At 40.4% G+C, this 17,696-nt stretch overlaps 1 protein-coding gene across 15 annotated transcripts in view; it reads left to right on the top strand.

The window, feature by feature from the left end:
* Nucleotides 1–17,696, top strand: part of LOC121957960 (protein 4.1) — a 147,114-nt gene that overhangs the window by 54,929 nt on the left and 74,489 nt on the right. For all 15 annotated transcript variants that reach the window (XM_088090386.1, XM_088090385.1, XM_088090387.1 and 12 more), the window contains exon 2: nt 13,719–14,038. In XM_088090386.1, the coding sequence (XP_087946512.1) occupies nt 13,727–14,038 (312 nt within the window). In that variant the 5' untranslated portion in view covers nt 13,719–13,726. The remainder of the gene's footprint in view (nt 1–13,718; nt 14,039–17,696) is intronic.

Below are 17,696 nucleotides of genomic sequence, written 5' to 3'. Positions count from 1 at the left end.
CTCCTCCAGATTTTATTCAGTTGACTTCAAATGTGGTTTCTAAGAACATTAGACCTTTGACATAACAAATGATTAAAAAAATTGAGTTTTCATTACACCATGTGGGTGTGGCTTGGTTTCCAACTTTTATGTTTTGCCGTGACACAGGAAGTTGTTGTAACTCAGCCAGACATCATCTGATCCGCACAAAACTTTTCATGCTTGATAAGAGTCCCGGCCTGGACACATCTGCATGGCTCAATTGAGTTATCATCATAGCGCCACCTACTGGAGACAGCGAGTTATACGTGTTATATTTTGATGTGTACCTCCTTACAGGTTGACCATATTCAGCTCAAACTTGGTAAGAAGTGTGTTGAGACCTTGACGATGCCTGCTTGTGATTTCAGAGCTTTTTCATGAACATTGTTGCCATGGCAACATGGTCTTCGCTGCCAAACAGAAAGTTGTTCTAATTTCACTTCGCATTAACCGATTGGTGTGATCAAGGTGCAGCCCTGAACACATCAACATGTCAATTAACCATGATAATCACAGCACCACCAACTGGAAAAAGGAAGTAAGCCTCTTAACACAACTATACTTTGTATACGTATAGTATATTATGTAGACCAAGATGACTTACAATTTGTGTGGTCTCTAGCTCCACCTAATGGCCACAGGAAGTATTACCCCACATGAAATATCTAACTGAAGGATTGAAACTCTGTGCCTGCTTGTTCCGACTTACACTGTAATTAAAGATCATGTGACATCAAAAGCTTTTCAATTTCTGAGTTTTCATCATACCATGTGGGTGTTGCTCCATTTTCAACTTCGATGTTTTGCCTTGAAACAGGAAGTTGTAGTAACTTAGTCAAACATTGTCCAAAGTTCTCATGCTTAATGAGAGTCCCGACCTGATCACATCTGCTTAGCTCATTTAACTTATCGGCATACTGCCACCTACTGGAAACAGGAAGTTGTATGATTTATATTTTTAGGTGCATCCCCTTACAAGTTGACCACATTCAGCTCAAACTTGGTAACAAATGCTGACTGTCATGATGCCTCCTTGTGAAGATCATATGTTTTCAATGAATGCTGTTGCGGTGGCAATGCAGTATTTGCCACCAAACAGGAAGGTGCTGTAAGTTTAGTTTGCAATAACTTATTGGCCCCAAATTTGACAGGTGTGATTGACGGGTGTGATAAGGTTGCATCTGAGAACATCAACATATGATACTCAATGCAGCACCTACTGGCAACAGGAAGTATACCTTGTAACACAATTATCCTTTGACATACATAAAATTTACATGGTTTGGTCTACAAATCATGTAGACCAGGATGACTTACATTTTATATTTCCTCAAGCGCCACTCCCTGGTCATCGGTACTACCCTGTGTGAAATAACTCACTCAGTGTTGCAAACTGTCTGCCTGCATTTTCCAACTTTCACTAAAATTAAAGATCGGGACAGTTGGAGTCATGCCAGTAACCCTGACTGTGATACTACGACAATACAATTCCCATGAGTAGTACCTGCACATACTGCTTGCTCATCATTGGTCTATTTGTTAAGCCTGGGCCGATCACATTGATTTTTTCCTACTCTGTATTACTGTATTTAATGCTTTTATTCATATATATATATATATATAAATATATATATATATATATATATATATATATATATATAAACAGACAGGGTTTCTCTTGCTAGTTTTTTCAGTTTCATTTTTATCTTTTTAATTAATCTTCTACACAGCTGCACCACTTTTATTATATGTAATAAGAAGCTACTCTTTATGGTTTGGGGGGGGCAATGGCCCCTTAGCCTCCCTACTTCTGGCGCCACTGACTGGTGTCCGATGCGGACGTGGATGAGTCAATTGTTCTGACGTAATGTTGATGGAACGAAAAATGTGGAGCACGGAACTTGGAACTGTGGAAGTGCAGTGTCCACCTGGACAGTCTATGGAGTGCACATATCAGCAACATGCTGTGAAGAGCGCTGAGAGCGACTGGCACCCCCTGGATTAAATGCGAAGCACATCTGCCATGAGTCTCATGCTCCGTTGGGCTCTGTCTCATGCTCTCAAGACACAGAGGAAATCTCACACCAAAACACTGCAACAGCAGAAGTGTTGAACAATCATGTAATAAAGTGAACAAATACGATTATAGAATATAGCAGTATTTGACATCCAAGTTGTATGTGCTTCCATAATGTTTCATTACCGCGGATCATACAGCTGATGGCTCAACAGCACAGCAAGGTTAGAGTGAGACAGACAGACAGAGTGGAGCTTCTCCTCACAGCACCAAAGTGTCTCAATGAACAAACATCCAAATATTCAGAGATGGAAAGTGGCCTCTTTCAACTTCTATAGACTATGTTAGTTTCAGGTTCAGTCAGACTGTGGATGAATTATTTAGAAGCACCAGGACGCATCACTCCGTGTCTCATCTAGCCACTCGCTTTCGTAACACTTTGACCACAGGACTACAGACGTAAAAGCCTCCTGGCTAATTTTGGCATTTTTATACCTTGTGTATTTATTGATTTGCACTGTCAATTTTTTAAATAAACTAAACCTTAACTAATAAATACACAATAGAAACACATAAAATGTGAAAAAATGTTTTAATCTTACACCTATTTCCCAACAAACAAAAAAATTACAACTGTACAACTTTTGAATTCAGCTTTTTTTTCAGTCACTGATGAGGCTTAATCGGCTCATTAACTCATCATAAAATACATTTCATTCAAACTCGAAGAAACAAAATAAAGCTCCCCTAAACCAGTAGTAGTAATCTAGTCAGTAAATCCACTGTTCCAACAATTACCAGCTCCGGTTTGGTTGCAATAGATGCTTAACACCCCTAGTTAGACACAAAAAAACGTGGTTATTCCCCACGCTCTCTCTCTGCCTGCCTGCTGGCCGCTGGCTGTGTACAGTCCTGTAACTTCTCCCTCTACCACCAGGTGTCATTGTGTCTTTCAGCTCAGGCTTGTTCCATCAGTAGAGACCAAAAACTGAGCTTTGGTGGTGCATGCTGTGAGTTCAATAGAAAGAATCAGTAGTGAAAAACATACCTTTGGGATTTCTAAATATCCTGATATATCGTAATACTTTGATACTACCCTAGCCTAGTAGCACTAGATGTATATTTTTTACTATCATTTGTTTATATATATGAGATATAAATATATTTTTTTAAATGGTAATGAGACAAATTCTTTTTATAACACGCCTGTTAGTATGTTTGTCATAGTTAATGACAAATTTAATGTAGAACTACATCCAGATTATAAATTCCACATATATTTTCATTAAGAAAAGTACATATTCTTCTCAAAGTGCTTTGTAGTTGACCATGGCTAATGTGATTATTTTAAATGATTTTACTAACACTACCTTTTTAGAATGAAAAACTTTCCCTAAAATGGCCTAACACTTACAGTGAATACAGTGAAAGGATAACCCCTACAATCATTTCACTGTATTCTTTCTTTATTTGGATACTTTTTAAGTTGGATGCACACTATCACAGAGCTGTGTTGGCTCTCTATCACTTGCTTCCATCACTGTCAGTCTGTCACTGATGCCTGCTGTCTCTGACATCTTTATCCCTCAGGATAGTGAGTAAGTGACCCCATACTGCCCTCTTTCAGCACAGATGGACTGTTATGGCTCAGCTGTTTTTGTATTGTAGGACTTTTTCTTTCACTTGTGTCTGTCAAACATTCCCCACCTCTGATTTCATGTGGGTCAGGCCAGTTTCCAGTTTTTGGGTTGTTTCCAGAGCTCGTGCCAGCGGCCTGTGTTGATCCACTGGTGACTGATAGACATCCAGCTTTCTCTGGCCTCCACATCAGTACACAGCAGCCTTTAATCCCACACAGGGCGCGATTAATTTTAAAGCCGCTTTCAGTCCTTAAGCTCACTTTCAGCACTCTGACACAAGCTACCACACAGCCAGAAATACAGATATGCTTAAGTATGATTTGACTTTTTACAAATGCATTTCAGTTGTAACCTTTGAACAAAACGTCACTGTGAATCCAAATCTAAGAATGATTTGAATTCTTAAAACTTTTTGGGCTAGATCAAATAATGTCATTACATCAATTATCACTGGAGCTCCTGAACACTGTCTGAATGTTAACTGAAGAGACTGATTAAGACAGGAAATATGTACGTGTACTGTGTGGATTGTGGTGTTCCTATGACATATGCTTGTATAGCGGCTGGTGAGAATCTCAGACCTCTGACCTCACAGCAGCTTATTGTAAAAACACGTTTAACCTTTAAAATATAACAGAGCTGCTGGATTATGAAATAAGAGAGTTTTAGTTCCCCTTGGTGAGGATCTGGATAAACTGTGTCTTGTAGTCAGTCAGTGTGTCTCTCTGTCGAGATATCTGGATAGCGTCTTTAGATTGTTATGGAATTAAGGTCCGCAGAGGATAATTACATCTGATTTTGCTGACCTGTTTTCATTGGGACAAGTTTGACGTTGCTGGCCAACTACTGATGTGCTTGGAGCACCTGATGCTGCTGCCTCTAGAGATCTGTCGCCAGACTTTAGTCATTTAGGCCTCTTGTTTCAAAGTGGTAAACTAGAAACTGGCGTAATGTTGTTTTGCAGTGGTTTGTGTCCTCATGTTTGTGCTCCTCCAAACCATTATGCTAGCTGTGATGATGTGGGTATTTAATGAACATTCTGCCTCTTCCCTGTCATCTAGAGAGCCCCCTGACAGGACTGACAGTGCCTTTAATTTAATATAATGATTAATGCCAATTCAGTAGTTTGCTTAAATCAAACCAGTTAAACTCAGACCGGAAATCGACCCAATTTAAGCATAAGATGTATTTCCTATACTGATAACCTAGAAATTATCAAAAATATTTTCCTAAAGTATAATGATGTCCAAAATAATAAATGAATGTAGACTACATTAAGATCACTAATAATAATAATAATAACATTATTATTATTATTATTGTTAATACTACTAATAATAATAATCATAATAATGATAATAATAATAATACATTTAATACATAATATACATGCATACAAAATACATAATAAAATACATGCAACATTAAAATTGACATTGCATGACATTCATTAGGCATTAAAGTCACTGAACCTGCCACACATGTTCAGTGTTGAGAGGGCAAAGGTCAGGTACCTGAGTACCACCTGGGGTCTATCTTTGCTTGTGCCTGGTAGAAAGTACTGTGGAACTGAGGCTGCTGCTGCTCTTCCTATACAGCCTGTGTACACACAGTGTGACAGGCAAATTGTGAGATTTTACGTGTACTATTGTAAGAGTGTATTTGACAGCTGCTCTGCTCTGTGTTCTGTAAGATAGTTCACTAACCCACGCTGACTTTTCTTTCAAGCCTGGATTTTTTTCAATGTCTTCTAGTTCAGGTGCAATAACTGTATGTGCTGGAAGCATCAGCCTTGAACTAGCGCTTAGAACTTTCCTGTGTTTCAGTATGACAGATTCCTGCCTGCATATATTTTTCATGCAGGTCCATTGAATAGTTGAACATATTCTCCTCTTGATGACATGAATATAAACAAGTGACTGTGATTTAAAGCAGAGAAATAACCATCACTGCCTATTGTTCTTATTATATATATATATTAGCTCTACTCTTCCAGTCTCATTACAGCCGTCTTTGCACCTGCCGCTGCTGCTTCGTATGTCAGCACACACCACTGTACCACATTGCTGTGGAACCAGAGGCATTTGAACTAAAAAAGTGTGTGTTCCCCATGTCATCTTGATAATTACACAGTAACCAGTCACAAGAGAAGGGAACCTTTCACCATTTTGGAACAAGCATGTCATCTGTCACAGAGTTCTCTGAGACCTACTGCTACAAACTGCTGCCTAAATGCTGAGAAGGTGAACTACCTGTTTGTATGTTTAGTTCTCATTGTACTCTCCTCAGTAGACCTGGAGCTGTGTAGCCCACATGCTCACTTTTCTCTGCCCTGTCAGCACTGGGGCGGCTGTGCCAGCATCCACTCAGCACTGCATGCTGCCAGCAGCCTCTGAAACCACTGTGGTGGCAAGCTGTGATCTCTGTCCACCCACAATCTGCCAGCAGACCTTAAAGTATTGTATCAGGTACCATGAGCATATTAATCATTTTAGGCTACACAGTAATGGCTCTCAAAGTAATGTAACAGGATTGAGTTTGGGAAACTCAACCCCTATTTAAACCTTGAGGTTTCAGTGTGCCTCAGTAACACTCAACCCTCACCTGTCTGAGTCTCATCATCTACTTCATCTTTATCCAACAAGTCATTTTTTGAAAACTGACATTATTGCTTTTAGAACAGTATTTTACACATGATGTCACAGTTTCATTGAGTGGTAACATACTGTAAGAGAGCATAAGAGTAAAAAAAAAAACAATCCACCCAACGTCCACACTGTTTTGTCTGTGCTGCTCCTTGACAATATCCATCCAAATACTCATTATCAATAGGGTTGGGTACTGAAACCTTGTGCCTGTGTAGCACCAGTTCCTATACAAATGGTACTTACTGGCCTCATGCTGGTGTCAGATTGTGTGTGTAGCGAGTGCGCGGCAGAGGAAGAAAAAGAGAGAGCGTGTGTGTGCCGATGACAGTAGGCGGGTTTCCATTACAGATTTGCGCAAAACTTTTTTCGAAATGTGGATAAATCACAATTGCAAGATGACTGTGTTTCCACTGAGTGATTTTCTGCGACTTCTCCTCTGGTGATAACATTCCAAAAAGCATGGTGATGGATGTGAAACATCAGCATCTTTATTTCTATTGCAGCCACCACACTAGCCGTCATTATTTACAATCCAAGGCCACATAGGCGTGTCATGGAGCCGTAATGGAAAGTTGAGCCTCTTATACGTGGGAGCGTCCACGCATGAGGGATTTCTGGGAGGAGATAGTCCACGATTTCACAGAGGAATTGTGGATTCAAAACTTATCGATGATCCGCTCAACTTTTGAAGAGTTATGTGATGCAATAACAGCTCTTGTAGCTCCCGCTGCATCATGAGGGAGCCAGTTCCTACTGACAGATGCATAGCCATAGTATCACGTGAGCTAGAAAAGACAAAAAAGTGTTTCCATTGCAGTTACAAGAAATATGGCCTCTTTGAATCGCCTGAAATGCCACCTAATGTGAGCATAAAAACTTATTTCGATAGATGGGAGTTTTTTGGACATGACGTGTTTCCATTTGACATATTTTATATTTGCAATTTTAATGGAAACCCGGCAAGTGAGGCTGTGCTGAGCAGAGAGTGAATGCTTCAACTCATCAAGACCCGAGAGAAGCTCTTGTGCTTTACTTGCCATTATCTGATTACATTGAAGGAGGATAGCTCAGAAGTTAGCAAGCCAAGGGAGCCTCACATTGGAAACAGACCAGCCTCTTTTAAGGTGGGCTGTTGAGGTGGACTGTCATTTTAGTAACAATCTCAGCTGCTCCTTAACAGATTACGGATAAACATCTGGCTCACAGTCTCTCCTGAGTAAGGGAGACAGTTGGCTCAACTTGCCCAACTCCTGATGTATTTCGCTGTAGTTATTACTGTAACAGTTATTTTTACATAATTATTTTTGTTGGTTTATTTTTTATTGGTTATGTGAATGTACTGTGTGAATTTGTTAATAGTGCTTTGTATAAATTCATATTAAGTAATTAATTAAGTGTACTTTCAACTGTTAAGAGCTAATATATTCAATATCAAGCTAAAATTTGCCTTTGCCATGCAAAAGCCATGTCTTCAGGTTGGTGAGCATTATTTTATGCTGTATTTTGAAAAAAGTTTAGGCACTGCACCAGTACCGTATTAAAGGATCATTTTGCTGCTGGTATCGGGAAAAACTAAACAATACCCAACCTTAATTATTACTGTTGTTGGCGGCATTTTTGCACAGTGACATCCTTTTGAAGCTTCACTTTCACCTGGTAGATTTATGGATTTGATGAATAGAGTATTGAAAAAAACTAATGTCTAATACATGCTGTATCAGAATGAGAGAATGAGTGCTTTTTAGGGGGCTTAAACAATGGATTAAGAGCAACCATTAAAGAAGTTTTTATCTCAACTGAAAAAAGTCAAAATCGACAGAAATTTCAGAAATGTTTTAAAAAGTATTTTCAGTAGCCTAATGTTTCCAGACTGAACATATTCATCGTAAAGTAAGAAAATGGTCAGAATAGCTGCAGCATTTTAACATAGCAGCAGGTCTACACATTGTAGATCTGAAAAATGAGTGTACTTTTCCATATACACAAGATGAATGCTAAGGCTATGACAAGACAATAACAACCTATACAGTTACATGAATGATCAAGTGTAAAAGTTTGAACATCTAAACTAGTGGACAGTAGTTTTCCAGAAGGTACCATCAATAATTTACAGGGGAAAAAACAGTATCGCTTCATTCATTTATTGTTGAATTGTATTTCCCTGTACACTGTAGTTATTTATGGCCAAAGTGAAATCAGTCATCCCACAGTGATACAGGGAGCCTTGATTTATAACTAGAGATAGATTAAAAGTACATTTTCTCTGATACTGTGCCTCAGTACAACACACAATTTAGTGGTAATTGCTCTTTACCTGAGTATTTTCATTCATATTACTCTGTACTAAATATTGTTCTTTTTAAGTCATCTCATTTTTATTTTATATGGAATAAAAGTTTACTGATGCTAACAACAGAGAAGACTTTGGCAGATAGATACCATCGTCATAAATCTTTTCTTCTCATCTTTGTTAAGCACAGAGGACAGGACAGGAGGGATAGGACATCCTGGAGTCTAAAAGCTGGTGGTGAAGATGAAACCTCTCAGCTGAAACACCTGAATGGTCCTGAGGGACAGGAGACATGTGGGGAGCTGAGTGATTGGGCCTCATTGACAGATTTAGATATGCAGATATTCAAAGCGCAGCCTCTGAGCACTGACTGCTCGAAGAACGCAGGAAAGAAGACCACTGGTCAGATGTTGTGATATCAGAATGTGAAGGAATTGGATTTTAAATTAAATTAGTGCCAACTCTCCTGTAAAATTTTACATGTTGGCACCCCCTGTAGCTCACTTTGTAGAGAGGACACCCAATGTTCAGAGGCTGTGTTCTTGCTGCAGCGGCTGTGGGTTTCACTCCAACCTGTGGCCCTTTGCTGCATGTCTCACGCTCAAGCTGTCCTATCAAATAAAGAGCAAAGCCAAAAAAATAAAAATAAATCCATAAAAAGAAAATACTGCATGTAAATTGATGAGTTAGTATGGAATGTCTAAAAAATTGTAGTTGAAACTTCTGCTAATTGATAAATCAATTACCAGAAGATTAATTGGCAGACATTTTTCAAGCAAAAATGTCCAATATTTGTCAATTCCATTTACTCAGATGTGAGGACTTCATGCTTCTCTGCCCATATGATCTGTGCATCAATTATTTCATGTAGAGTCTTATTCCCAGGAGAGAGCCAACCAAAGGAGTCCTCATAGAGACACAACTGTTACATAATCCCTTGTGTTGTGAATCAGCCCCTGATGCTGCCTCTCTGACTGTCCCCCACTGATGAGTATAGCCGCTGGGGTTTGGGGACAGCACACGCTTGATATAGAACTGAAAAAGATGATGAAGCTGTGTTTTAGTGACTACACTGTCTCTCCTTACATCACACAATAGACATCTTACACATATTAGACCACTAGTGAAGTGGGTTTGTTGACTTTTACCAGTAAATTTGGCAAATCTGCAGTAGTGGATCACAGAATAAATAACTGTCTGAACTCACATGCTTAAAACCACATTGGTGAGGAAGAGAAAAGATTGTATTCAGGCAACTGTACATTGTTCAATATGCAGGAATTGCTTTTTATGTGAGCCTTTGCTGTTGCCCACCTCTACGATCATAACAGGTTACAATCCATCTGACTCAACAAATTAAACTACAAAATTGTTTCATTGTTTCTGGCTGCTGTCACCCCCGTTCTCAAAAAACCTGGATTCAACACCCACACACCGAATAACTTCTGTCCCATCTCAAATTTCCCCTTTCTGTCTAAAATTCTGGAACATGTTGTCGCCTCCCAACTTAAAACCCACCTCATCTCCTATGAACTGTTTAAACCATTTTAATCCGGTTTCTGCCCTATCACAGCACTGAAACAGCCCTCCTTAAAGTCACCAACGACCTCCTTCTCTCCTCAGACTCTGGCCACACCAATATTCTCCTCCTCCTCAACCTCACGCCAGCTTTTGACACCATAAACCACAACACTCTGCTCTCCCGCCTTGAATCCTCCCTCACCATCACTGGTACTGCCCTCTCCTAAATAAGGTCATATCTTACCAACAGACAGCAGCTCATTCACATCAGCAACTGCTCCTCCTCCCCTGCTTCTCTGTCTCAAGGCGTCCCCCAGGGCTCGGTGCTTGGTCCCCTCCTGTTCATCCTCTACATCAGGCATGTCAAACTGGTCCACAGGGGGGCCGGTGTGGCTGCAGGTTTTTGTGCCAACCAACCAAGAGCACACAGTTTGACCAATCAACTGTCTGAAGACGGAGATCAGTTGATTAAATGAGTCAAGTCTGGTGTGCTGCTACTTGGTTGGAAACAAAACCTGCAGCCACACCGGCCCCCCTGTGGACCGGTTTGACATGCCTGCTCTACATGCTCCCCCTTGGAAATATCATTCGCCGTCATGTCCCCCACTTCCACTGCTATTCTGACGACGTCCAGCTCTACATCTTCACCAAATCCATCACGTCTACAACCCACTCCACTCTGACCAACTGCCTCGCTGAAATTAAATCATGGATGCAAGCCAACTTCCTTCAACTAAACTGCAATAAATCAGATATGATTATCATCGGCCCCAAATCCCTCACTAAAACCACTCACAGCTTCCGCCTCTCCATCGACAGCTCCACCCTCTCACCTTCCCCTCACATCCGCAGCCTTTGAGTTTTTTTGGACAGCAACCTCTCCTTTGAACAACATGTCAGTCACATCACCAGAACAGCCTTTTTCACCTCAAAAACATAACTTGTCTCCACCCGTCATTCTCTTTCTCTGCCGCGGAAACTCTGATCCTTGTATTTATAACATCCAGAATCGACTACTGTAATAGCATTCTTATATGGCTCATCATCCAAAGTCCTCAATAAACTTCAATACATCCAGAACTCTGCTCACCCACTCCCGCTCCCGTGACCACATCACCACCGTCCTCCAAAAACTCCACTGGCTCCCAATCCTCCAAATTTAAAGTCCTTCTGCTCACCTACAAAGCCCTCCATAACCAGGCCCCCTCCTACCTCTCCAACCTGCACCACCACCACACCCCTTCTCGCAGCCTCCGCTCCACTGATGCCAACCTCCTCTCCACGCCACACAGGACCAAGCACCGAACCTGCGGTGACAGAGCCTGCTCCATCGCTGCCCTCTCCCTCTTGAACTCTCTCCCCGAACAGAGCCGTGACTGCTCTACCCTGTCAAACTTCAAATCCGTTCTCAAAACCCACCTCTTCAGAACTGTTTATAATGTGTGATTTTAATTCATGATTTTAACTTATGTTTTATGCCTTTTAATGTGTTGCTTGTCTGTAGTTGTAAAGCATCTTTGAGTATTTTGAAAAGCGCCATATAAATAAAATGTATTATTATTGTTATTATTATTCATGTCCAGGCCCTTGAGAACGACATATCAAAGTATTGATGTGACACCTCTGTCAGCAGGAAGCCATCATTCGTCTGTGCCCTCTGCCTGTAATTAACTAAAGCTGTGAAATACATGTGGTGACATAAAACATTTCTCTCTGAAATATAGTGTAGTACAAGTAGCACAAGAGCATGAAATTGAAATATTCAAGTCAAGGACTAGTTCAAATTGTTCTCAAGAATTGTTCTTCAGTACAGTACTTAAGTAAATATACCCAAAAACATATCATCACGGTTTAACCCATCAAGAAAAAAAAGTAATGTTTCAGTATCAGTATCTTCAGTCAGGTATTATATTTGTACCAACATGGAAACACTTGAAACGACAGAGCTACATGAAACAGCGATTCCCTCTCTTTGCTCAAATGTTTTATTGTAAAGCATTGTGGTGTCTCATGATGATGCAGCCAATGCCCTCTGTCAGTACTGTAATGAAGCTACTGTGTGCTGGCCTGTCAATGTCAATGTGAGCAGACAGCCCCTGTAGCGGCCACATTAACCACAAGCCAGGTCCTGTTACTGGTATGATGGAATGATGGAAAACAGCAAATAATCATGACAGGCAGACATGATGATGCACGTTTTATTGGACAGTTGAGAATTGCAGGGGTTATTAACTGTGTAGCAATAGAAAAAGTAGCAAGAAAGGCAGTGTGAAATAAATGACCCTGCAGCTCAGAGCACCCTTAAATACCAGACATTTTCTCATGATAATAATGTAATGTGATGAAGGCAGGTGTTCACATATAAACATGCAGAATCGTTCATTTCTATCGACTTATTTTATTTCTATTTGTTATACTTTTGTGCACTTTTTCAGTGATGGAAATTATTATCTCTGTGTGTGAGTGAGTGTGTGTTTCTGTCTGTGTGCAGCTAATCTCACAAACTACTGGACCAATCAGCATACTATTTTATGACTGGATGTTTAAGGACGTCTCCTGGTTGCAGTGATTCACAATCCTTAAAAAAATTGTGTTATTGACTGTTTTAGATCCTTAACCCTTTGAACTAGCAGGTTGTGGCTGCAAGTATTTGGGAAATCGGCACAGCAATAGACAAAAAGCCACGAGGCCCACCGGGAAGTGCGCTTTAATGCAATCCAGCATAAAATAGACGCTGGGATTGTCATGAGTGACTGCTCTGGTGGCTGTATATGGAGCGCGCCGCCTGGTGGAAATCTGCACTCTGCTAAGTGCCCTTTAGGTTTTACTGTGTTTTACAGGCTGAGTCCATACAGCAGGCCGGGTCCAATGTTGACCTGTGGCCCTTTGTTGTATGTCGTCCCCTCTCTCTCCCCCCTTTCCTGTTATCTTCCACTGTCCTATGAAATAAGGGGAAGGAAGCCAGACAGATTCTTTAAAAAAATCGGCTTGCTTAATACTCAAAACAAAGGCCCCCTCCTCTCAATAATGACTACAGTGCACATTGGAATAGACTTTTCAGTGAAGTAGGAGTGTGTCCAGAAAAAGCAGCTAAACGTTTGAAACATGAGATATTCACATGTTCATGTATAATAATAATTACAATAATGATAATAATAATAATAATAATAATAATAATAATAATAATAATGATAATAATAATAGTAATAATAATAATAATAATGATAATAATAATAATAATGATAATAATAATACACTCAATTTTATTTTTTGTCTCTCCCATGATCCCATGCATCCACATTATTGATTAAAGCCAGGCATTTATGTATGATTGCTCTATTGCATGATATTTTCTGACCTTACCAGACTGTTCTATCATTTGTCTTTACTCACTTATTCATTATATCCACATCGCTGATGACTTTTTTTTGGCCTCCAAGTGGGGAAATGGTACTAATGAAATAAATGAAATAACACAGCAGTCATTTCCACCTGATGTTAACTTGATGATTAAAAAAAAAAAATCTGAATAAGCATATATAAAGGGTTTGTTTACTGATTTTGTTATCTTGTCTCCACAGCTGTTGCCATGACAACAGACGAGGCTGAGAGTCACCAGAAGAAGCCGAGGCAGCAGGAGGAAGCCGGCCAGGACGCAGGGCCGCCCTCTCCAGAGGAGGAGCAGCTCCGGCCTCGCAACCGCAACTCTGCAAGCCGTGGCCTCTCCCGCCTCTTCTCCTCCTTCCTGAAGAGGCGCTCGCAGTGTGAGAGCGAGGCGGGAGAGAAGGAAGACAAGGACGAAGAGGAAGCTAAAGCCCCCATTGCTGACCCTGAACCTGAGCTGAGGACAGAGGGAGAGGTGGCCCTGGACCAGCACTCAGTGAGCAGTGCTGAGGCTCAGGTCAGCTACTAAGCTGTGTCTCTGTGTCTGCAGGACACCTACAGCCCTGTTCACACAGTACATGTTTAATTAGTGACTTTTATCATTCAGACATATGTATGTTACATTAGTGTTCCTCACTGTTTCATTCAGACATGGGGCAGAGAGAGTGTTCACTCACGGCCAGCATCTCTGCTAGATGCGGAAGTGATTTTTTTAGTGACAGTCGAGGCTTGCTCCCACTCGTCACAGTGAATCCATTTTTTACATTTTTACATCAATTTCAAATGGCATATTACAAGGGTAGTTCAAAAAGTAATGCCCCCAACTCAACTGCAAGCAGATTTTTTTTTCATACTTAGACAGTTAAAATTAGGTTCACACATTTCTGCCTGGCTCTTCATGGGATTAATGAGATTAATAAAAAAATTGTTTTCAGGAATTTCAGTCCCACAGCAAAGCTCAACATGGCCACTGCTCTTAAGGTTAAACAGATGCTGTGAAGAGCTGTGATAGAATTCCTTGTTGCAGAGGGAGAAACTCCAACATCCATAAAAGACTTGAAAATGTGTACAAGGACAACATTAATCACAGCAATGTAAAAGGTGGGTAAAGCATGTCAAAGGCAGTGATTCTGGTCACTGTCACTCTGGAGGTGTTCAGGGAGCTGAGTGCAGGAGTCAACCCAGGCAGCCTTGTGGTCCTCTGTCAGCTGTCTGGGGATGCAGCAGGCGCACACCTTCCAATAACCAAGTGATCCAACAACATTAAGAGCACTGCCTCTGCTTCCATCAAGTGCTCGGGCTAACTCATAGGTGGTGATGCGCCTATCAGCTTTGATAAGAGCATGAGCTTGTGCCGTGTTGGCAGGACTGAGAGCTGTGGATGGACAGCCACTCCGGGGCATGTCTGCTATGTGTGCTTTGCCCACCTCCTCGCTGCCCTTTACATGCTTTACCCATCTTTTCATGTTGCTGTGGTCAATGGCATCATCCCTGTGCATATTTTGCTAGTCTTTTGTTCCTGTTTTTTGGGGTTTCTCCTTCTGCAACAAGGATATATATCAAAGCTCTTTGCTTATGATGAACCTCAATAGCAGTGGCCAGCTGTACTGTGTCACTGAAATTCCTGAAAACATGTTTTTTTCTATTAATCCCAAGCAGAACCATACAGAAATGTATTTCTGGATTGAGTTGGAGCCATAACTTTTTTGACACCCCTCATTTTAGAGAACAAGCACTGAAGGACGGGTGTTTTGTCCTTGTTTCCTTTCTGTTTGCTCACATACTGTTTCTAAGGGTTTTGCTAGATATTAATTTGCATGAATGAAAACTAAAAATATATGGAACACTAGAAGAGTTCTAAATCTTCTTTTGTATATAATACTATATCTTTTTAGATCAAAGTAGTCTGACATGAATCTCCTCAACCACTGGACAATGGCTCTGTCACAGTGTTTCCTAGTTTATTTAACTGATTTATTTATTTAATGTTTTTTTGTGCATGCATTAAATAGATAGAAGAGGTGAAGATTGAGATGATATATTTATAACAGTAGTCTGAGAAGGTAGTTGCTTTTCCTGCTACCACGTTTCCACTGGTCATGAGAGTCAGACAGAAATGCAGTGGATGGCCAAAAAATGTCATTATAGGTGAAAACTATTACACAGGAGAATAGACTTGAAGCTTAGAGATGGTTCAGCTTGCAGTTACTAAACATATACAGTACATATGTTTTGTCATACAATTTGAGAGACTGAAAAAATGTTTAATGTCTTGTGACGATTATACCCCCCTTTCAGTGTAGACTGGAAAGCAGATATTTAAAAAAAAGCCAAGTGTCAGAGCCCATCTACATCAGAAGAGTATCAGCCTTGTTTTTCAGTCATCTGTCTTTGTATAAGACACCGTTGTGTTGGTTTCCAAGGAGGCCGTGTTAGCTACCAGCAATGGAAAAGGCATTTGCTCAACACATTGTTCATTGCAGTACTCTGCGAAACCAGGGGGCGAACATAAAACATTCGCAGAAGAAGCAAAAGTTAAGTATACCAAAGTCACCTAAGCTGGTTTAATTTGTCTTAAGGAGTGACACCAGTCACACCTTTGTTTCATCAATACAGTCTATACAGCCTTTCAATATTGCACACTTAAAGTCATGCCTTTTGCGTCCCCTTTATCAGATATGAAAAGACCTTTGGGCAGGTTCAGGACTAATTACAAAATGGTTCTATTGAGTTTATTTTGAATTGCTCAAAGACAACTTGAGTTATGGCCTCCTTCCTGCTTAGAAAATAAGCCACCAATAAAAAAAAACGAAAAAATTTTCCCCCTTGTTTGTGGCCTTGCTGTTTTTAACAGATCTTGTTTATTTGTAAAAGAAATATGTATTTCTGTCCCACAGGGCTTTATACCAAATTTGATATTTATAATATATTTATGTAACTGTTTTTCACATTATGCAAATGAACAACCGATCAGTCATGTTGGCCTCAATAGTCCAGAGGTGTTTTTGTGGAGGACATTGCGATGTAAATGTGCGTCACAATTCAAACCAGTCAGACTTGCGGTGTGAGGATCAATTCAGGCCAATTGGGATCAAATTTGATGCGACTCATTAGGACATAATTTCCAGTGATGTTGTCAAGTTTCATGCCTCTAGCTTGTTCTAGCTCCTGGTGAATTGAGCAAAGGTATGATGTAGCATACATTGCTAAAAAGGCCACACCCACAGGCATCAGTCATTATAAGGCCAGATCAGATCTCAGATAATACTGGCCCCAGAGCATGCGCACCAAATGTGGTGAAACTCTTTGAGGTACATTTGTGGCATTTGTGGTGCCTCCTATGGGTCAGGTTCAAAAAAATTTCATACACCTGTTCCCCTCAGTTCACTGAACACATATACTAAGATTTATGGTGACTGGAAAAATCATTGTCATGGGCAATAACCTAGTAAAACCCCGCCCTTTGCAACATTGTTTGATTGGAAATGTGTGTCTTAGTCCCACAAGGGCTGTGTGACGAACTTTGTGTGGATAGAGTCAAAATTAAGAAAAGTTTATTCATTTTTCATTTTACTGTGTTTCACAAGCAAAAAAGACAAAAAAAAAAAAAAAAAATTGGTGGACTTATGGTCCTAAAAGGCATTTTTGTAGAGTGGCTGTGGCTCACGTGATAAAGCGGGTCTTCCTCTGATTGAAAGGTTGGTGGTTTGATCCCCAGCTCCTCCAGTCAACATGTTGAAGTATCCTTGAGCAACATACTGAACCCTAAATTGTTCCCGATGGCTGCTCCATCAGTGTGTGATTGAACGGTTAAAAACTCAGGATTGTTCAGTGGCCTCGGCCACCACTGTATGAATATGTGTGAATGGGTGAATGTGACTCGTATGAAAGCACTTCGAGTGGTCAAATGGCTAGAAAAACCATAAAGGTGCAGGTCCTTTTACCACATTCAATTGGATATATGTGTTGAATTTTATGCCAATCAAACTTAGGGCGTCAGGGGTGTGTCATTCTGAAAATCAAATTTTTTCCCTATAATTAAAGCACTGATATTCTGCAAATTTGAGTTATATTTCTTGGGAAGCATTTGCACATCATTTCCAGTTACTGGGCCAGGTGTCATGTTTCTAGCTCATTCAAGCTCATGACAATTTGAGCTGACAACCGGCACAAAT

Source organism: Plectropomus leopardus, chromosome 17, assembly GCF_026936395.1.
Source record: "Plectropomus leopardus strain MGB_pleo_1.0 chromosome 17, ASM2693639v1, whole genome shotgun sequence".
NCBI lineage: Eukaryota > Metazoa > Chordata > Actinopteri > Perciformes > Serranidae > Plectropomus > Plectropomus leopardus.
Note: the sequence above shows the minus strand (reverse complement) of the source record. Positions and strands in the feature narration are given on the sequence as shown.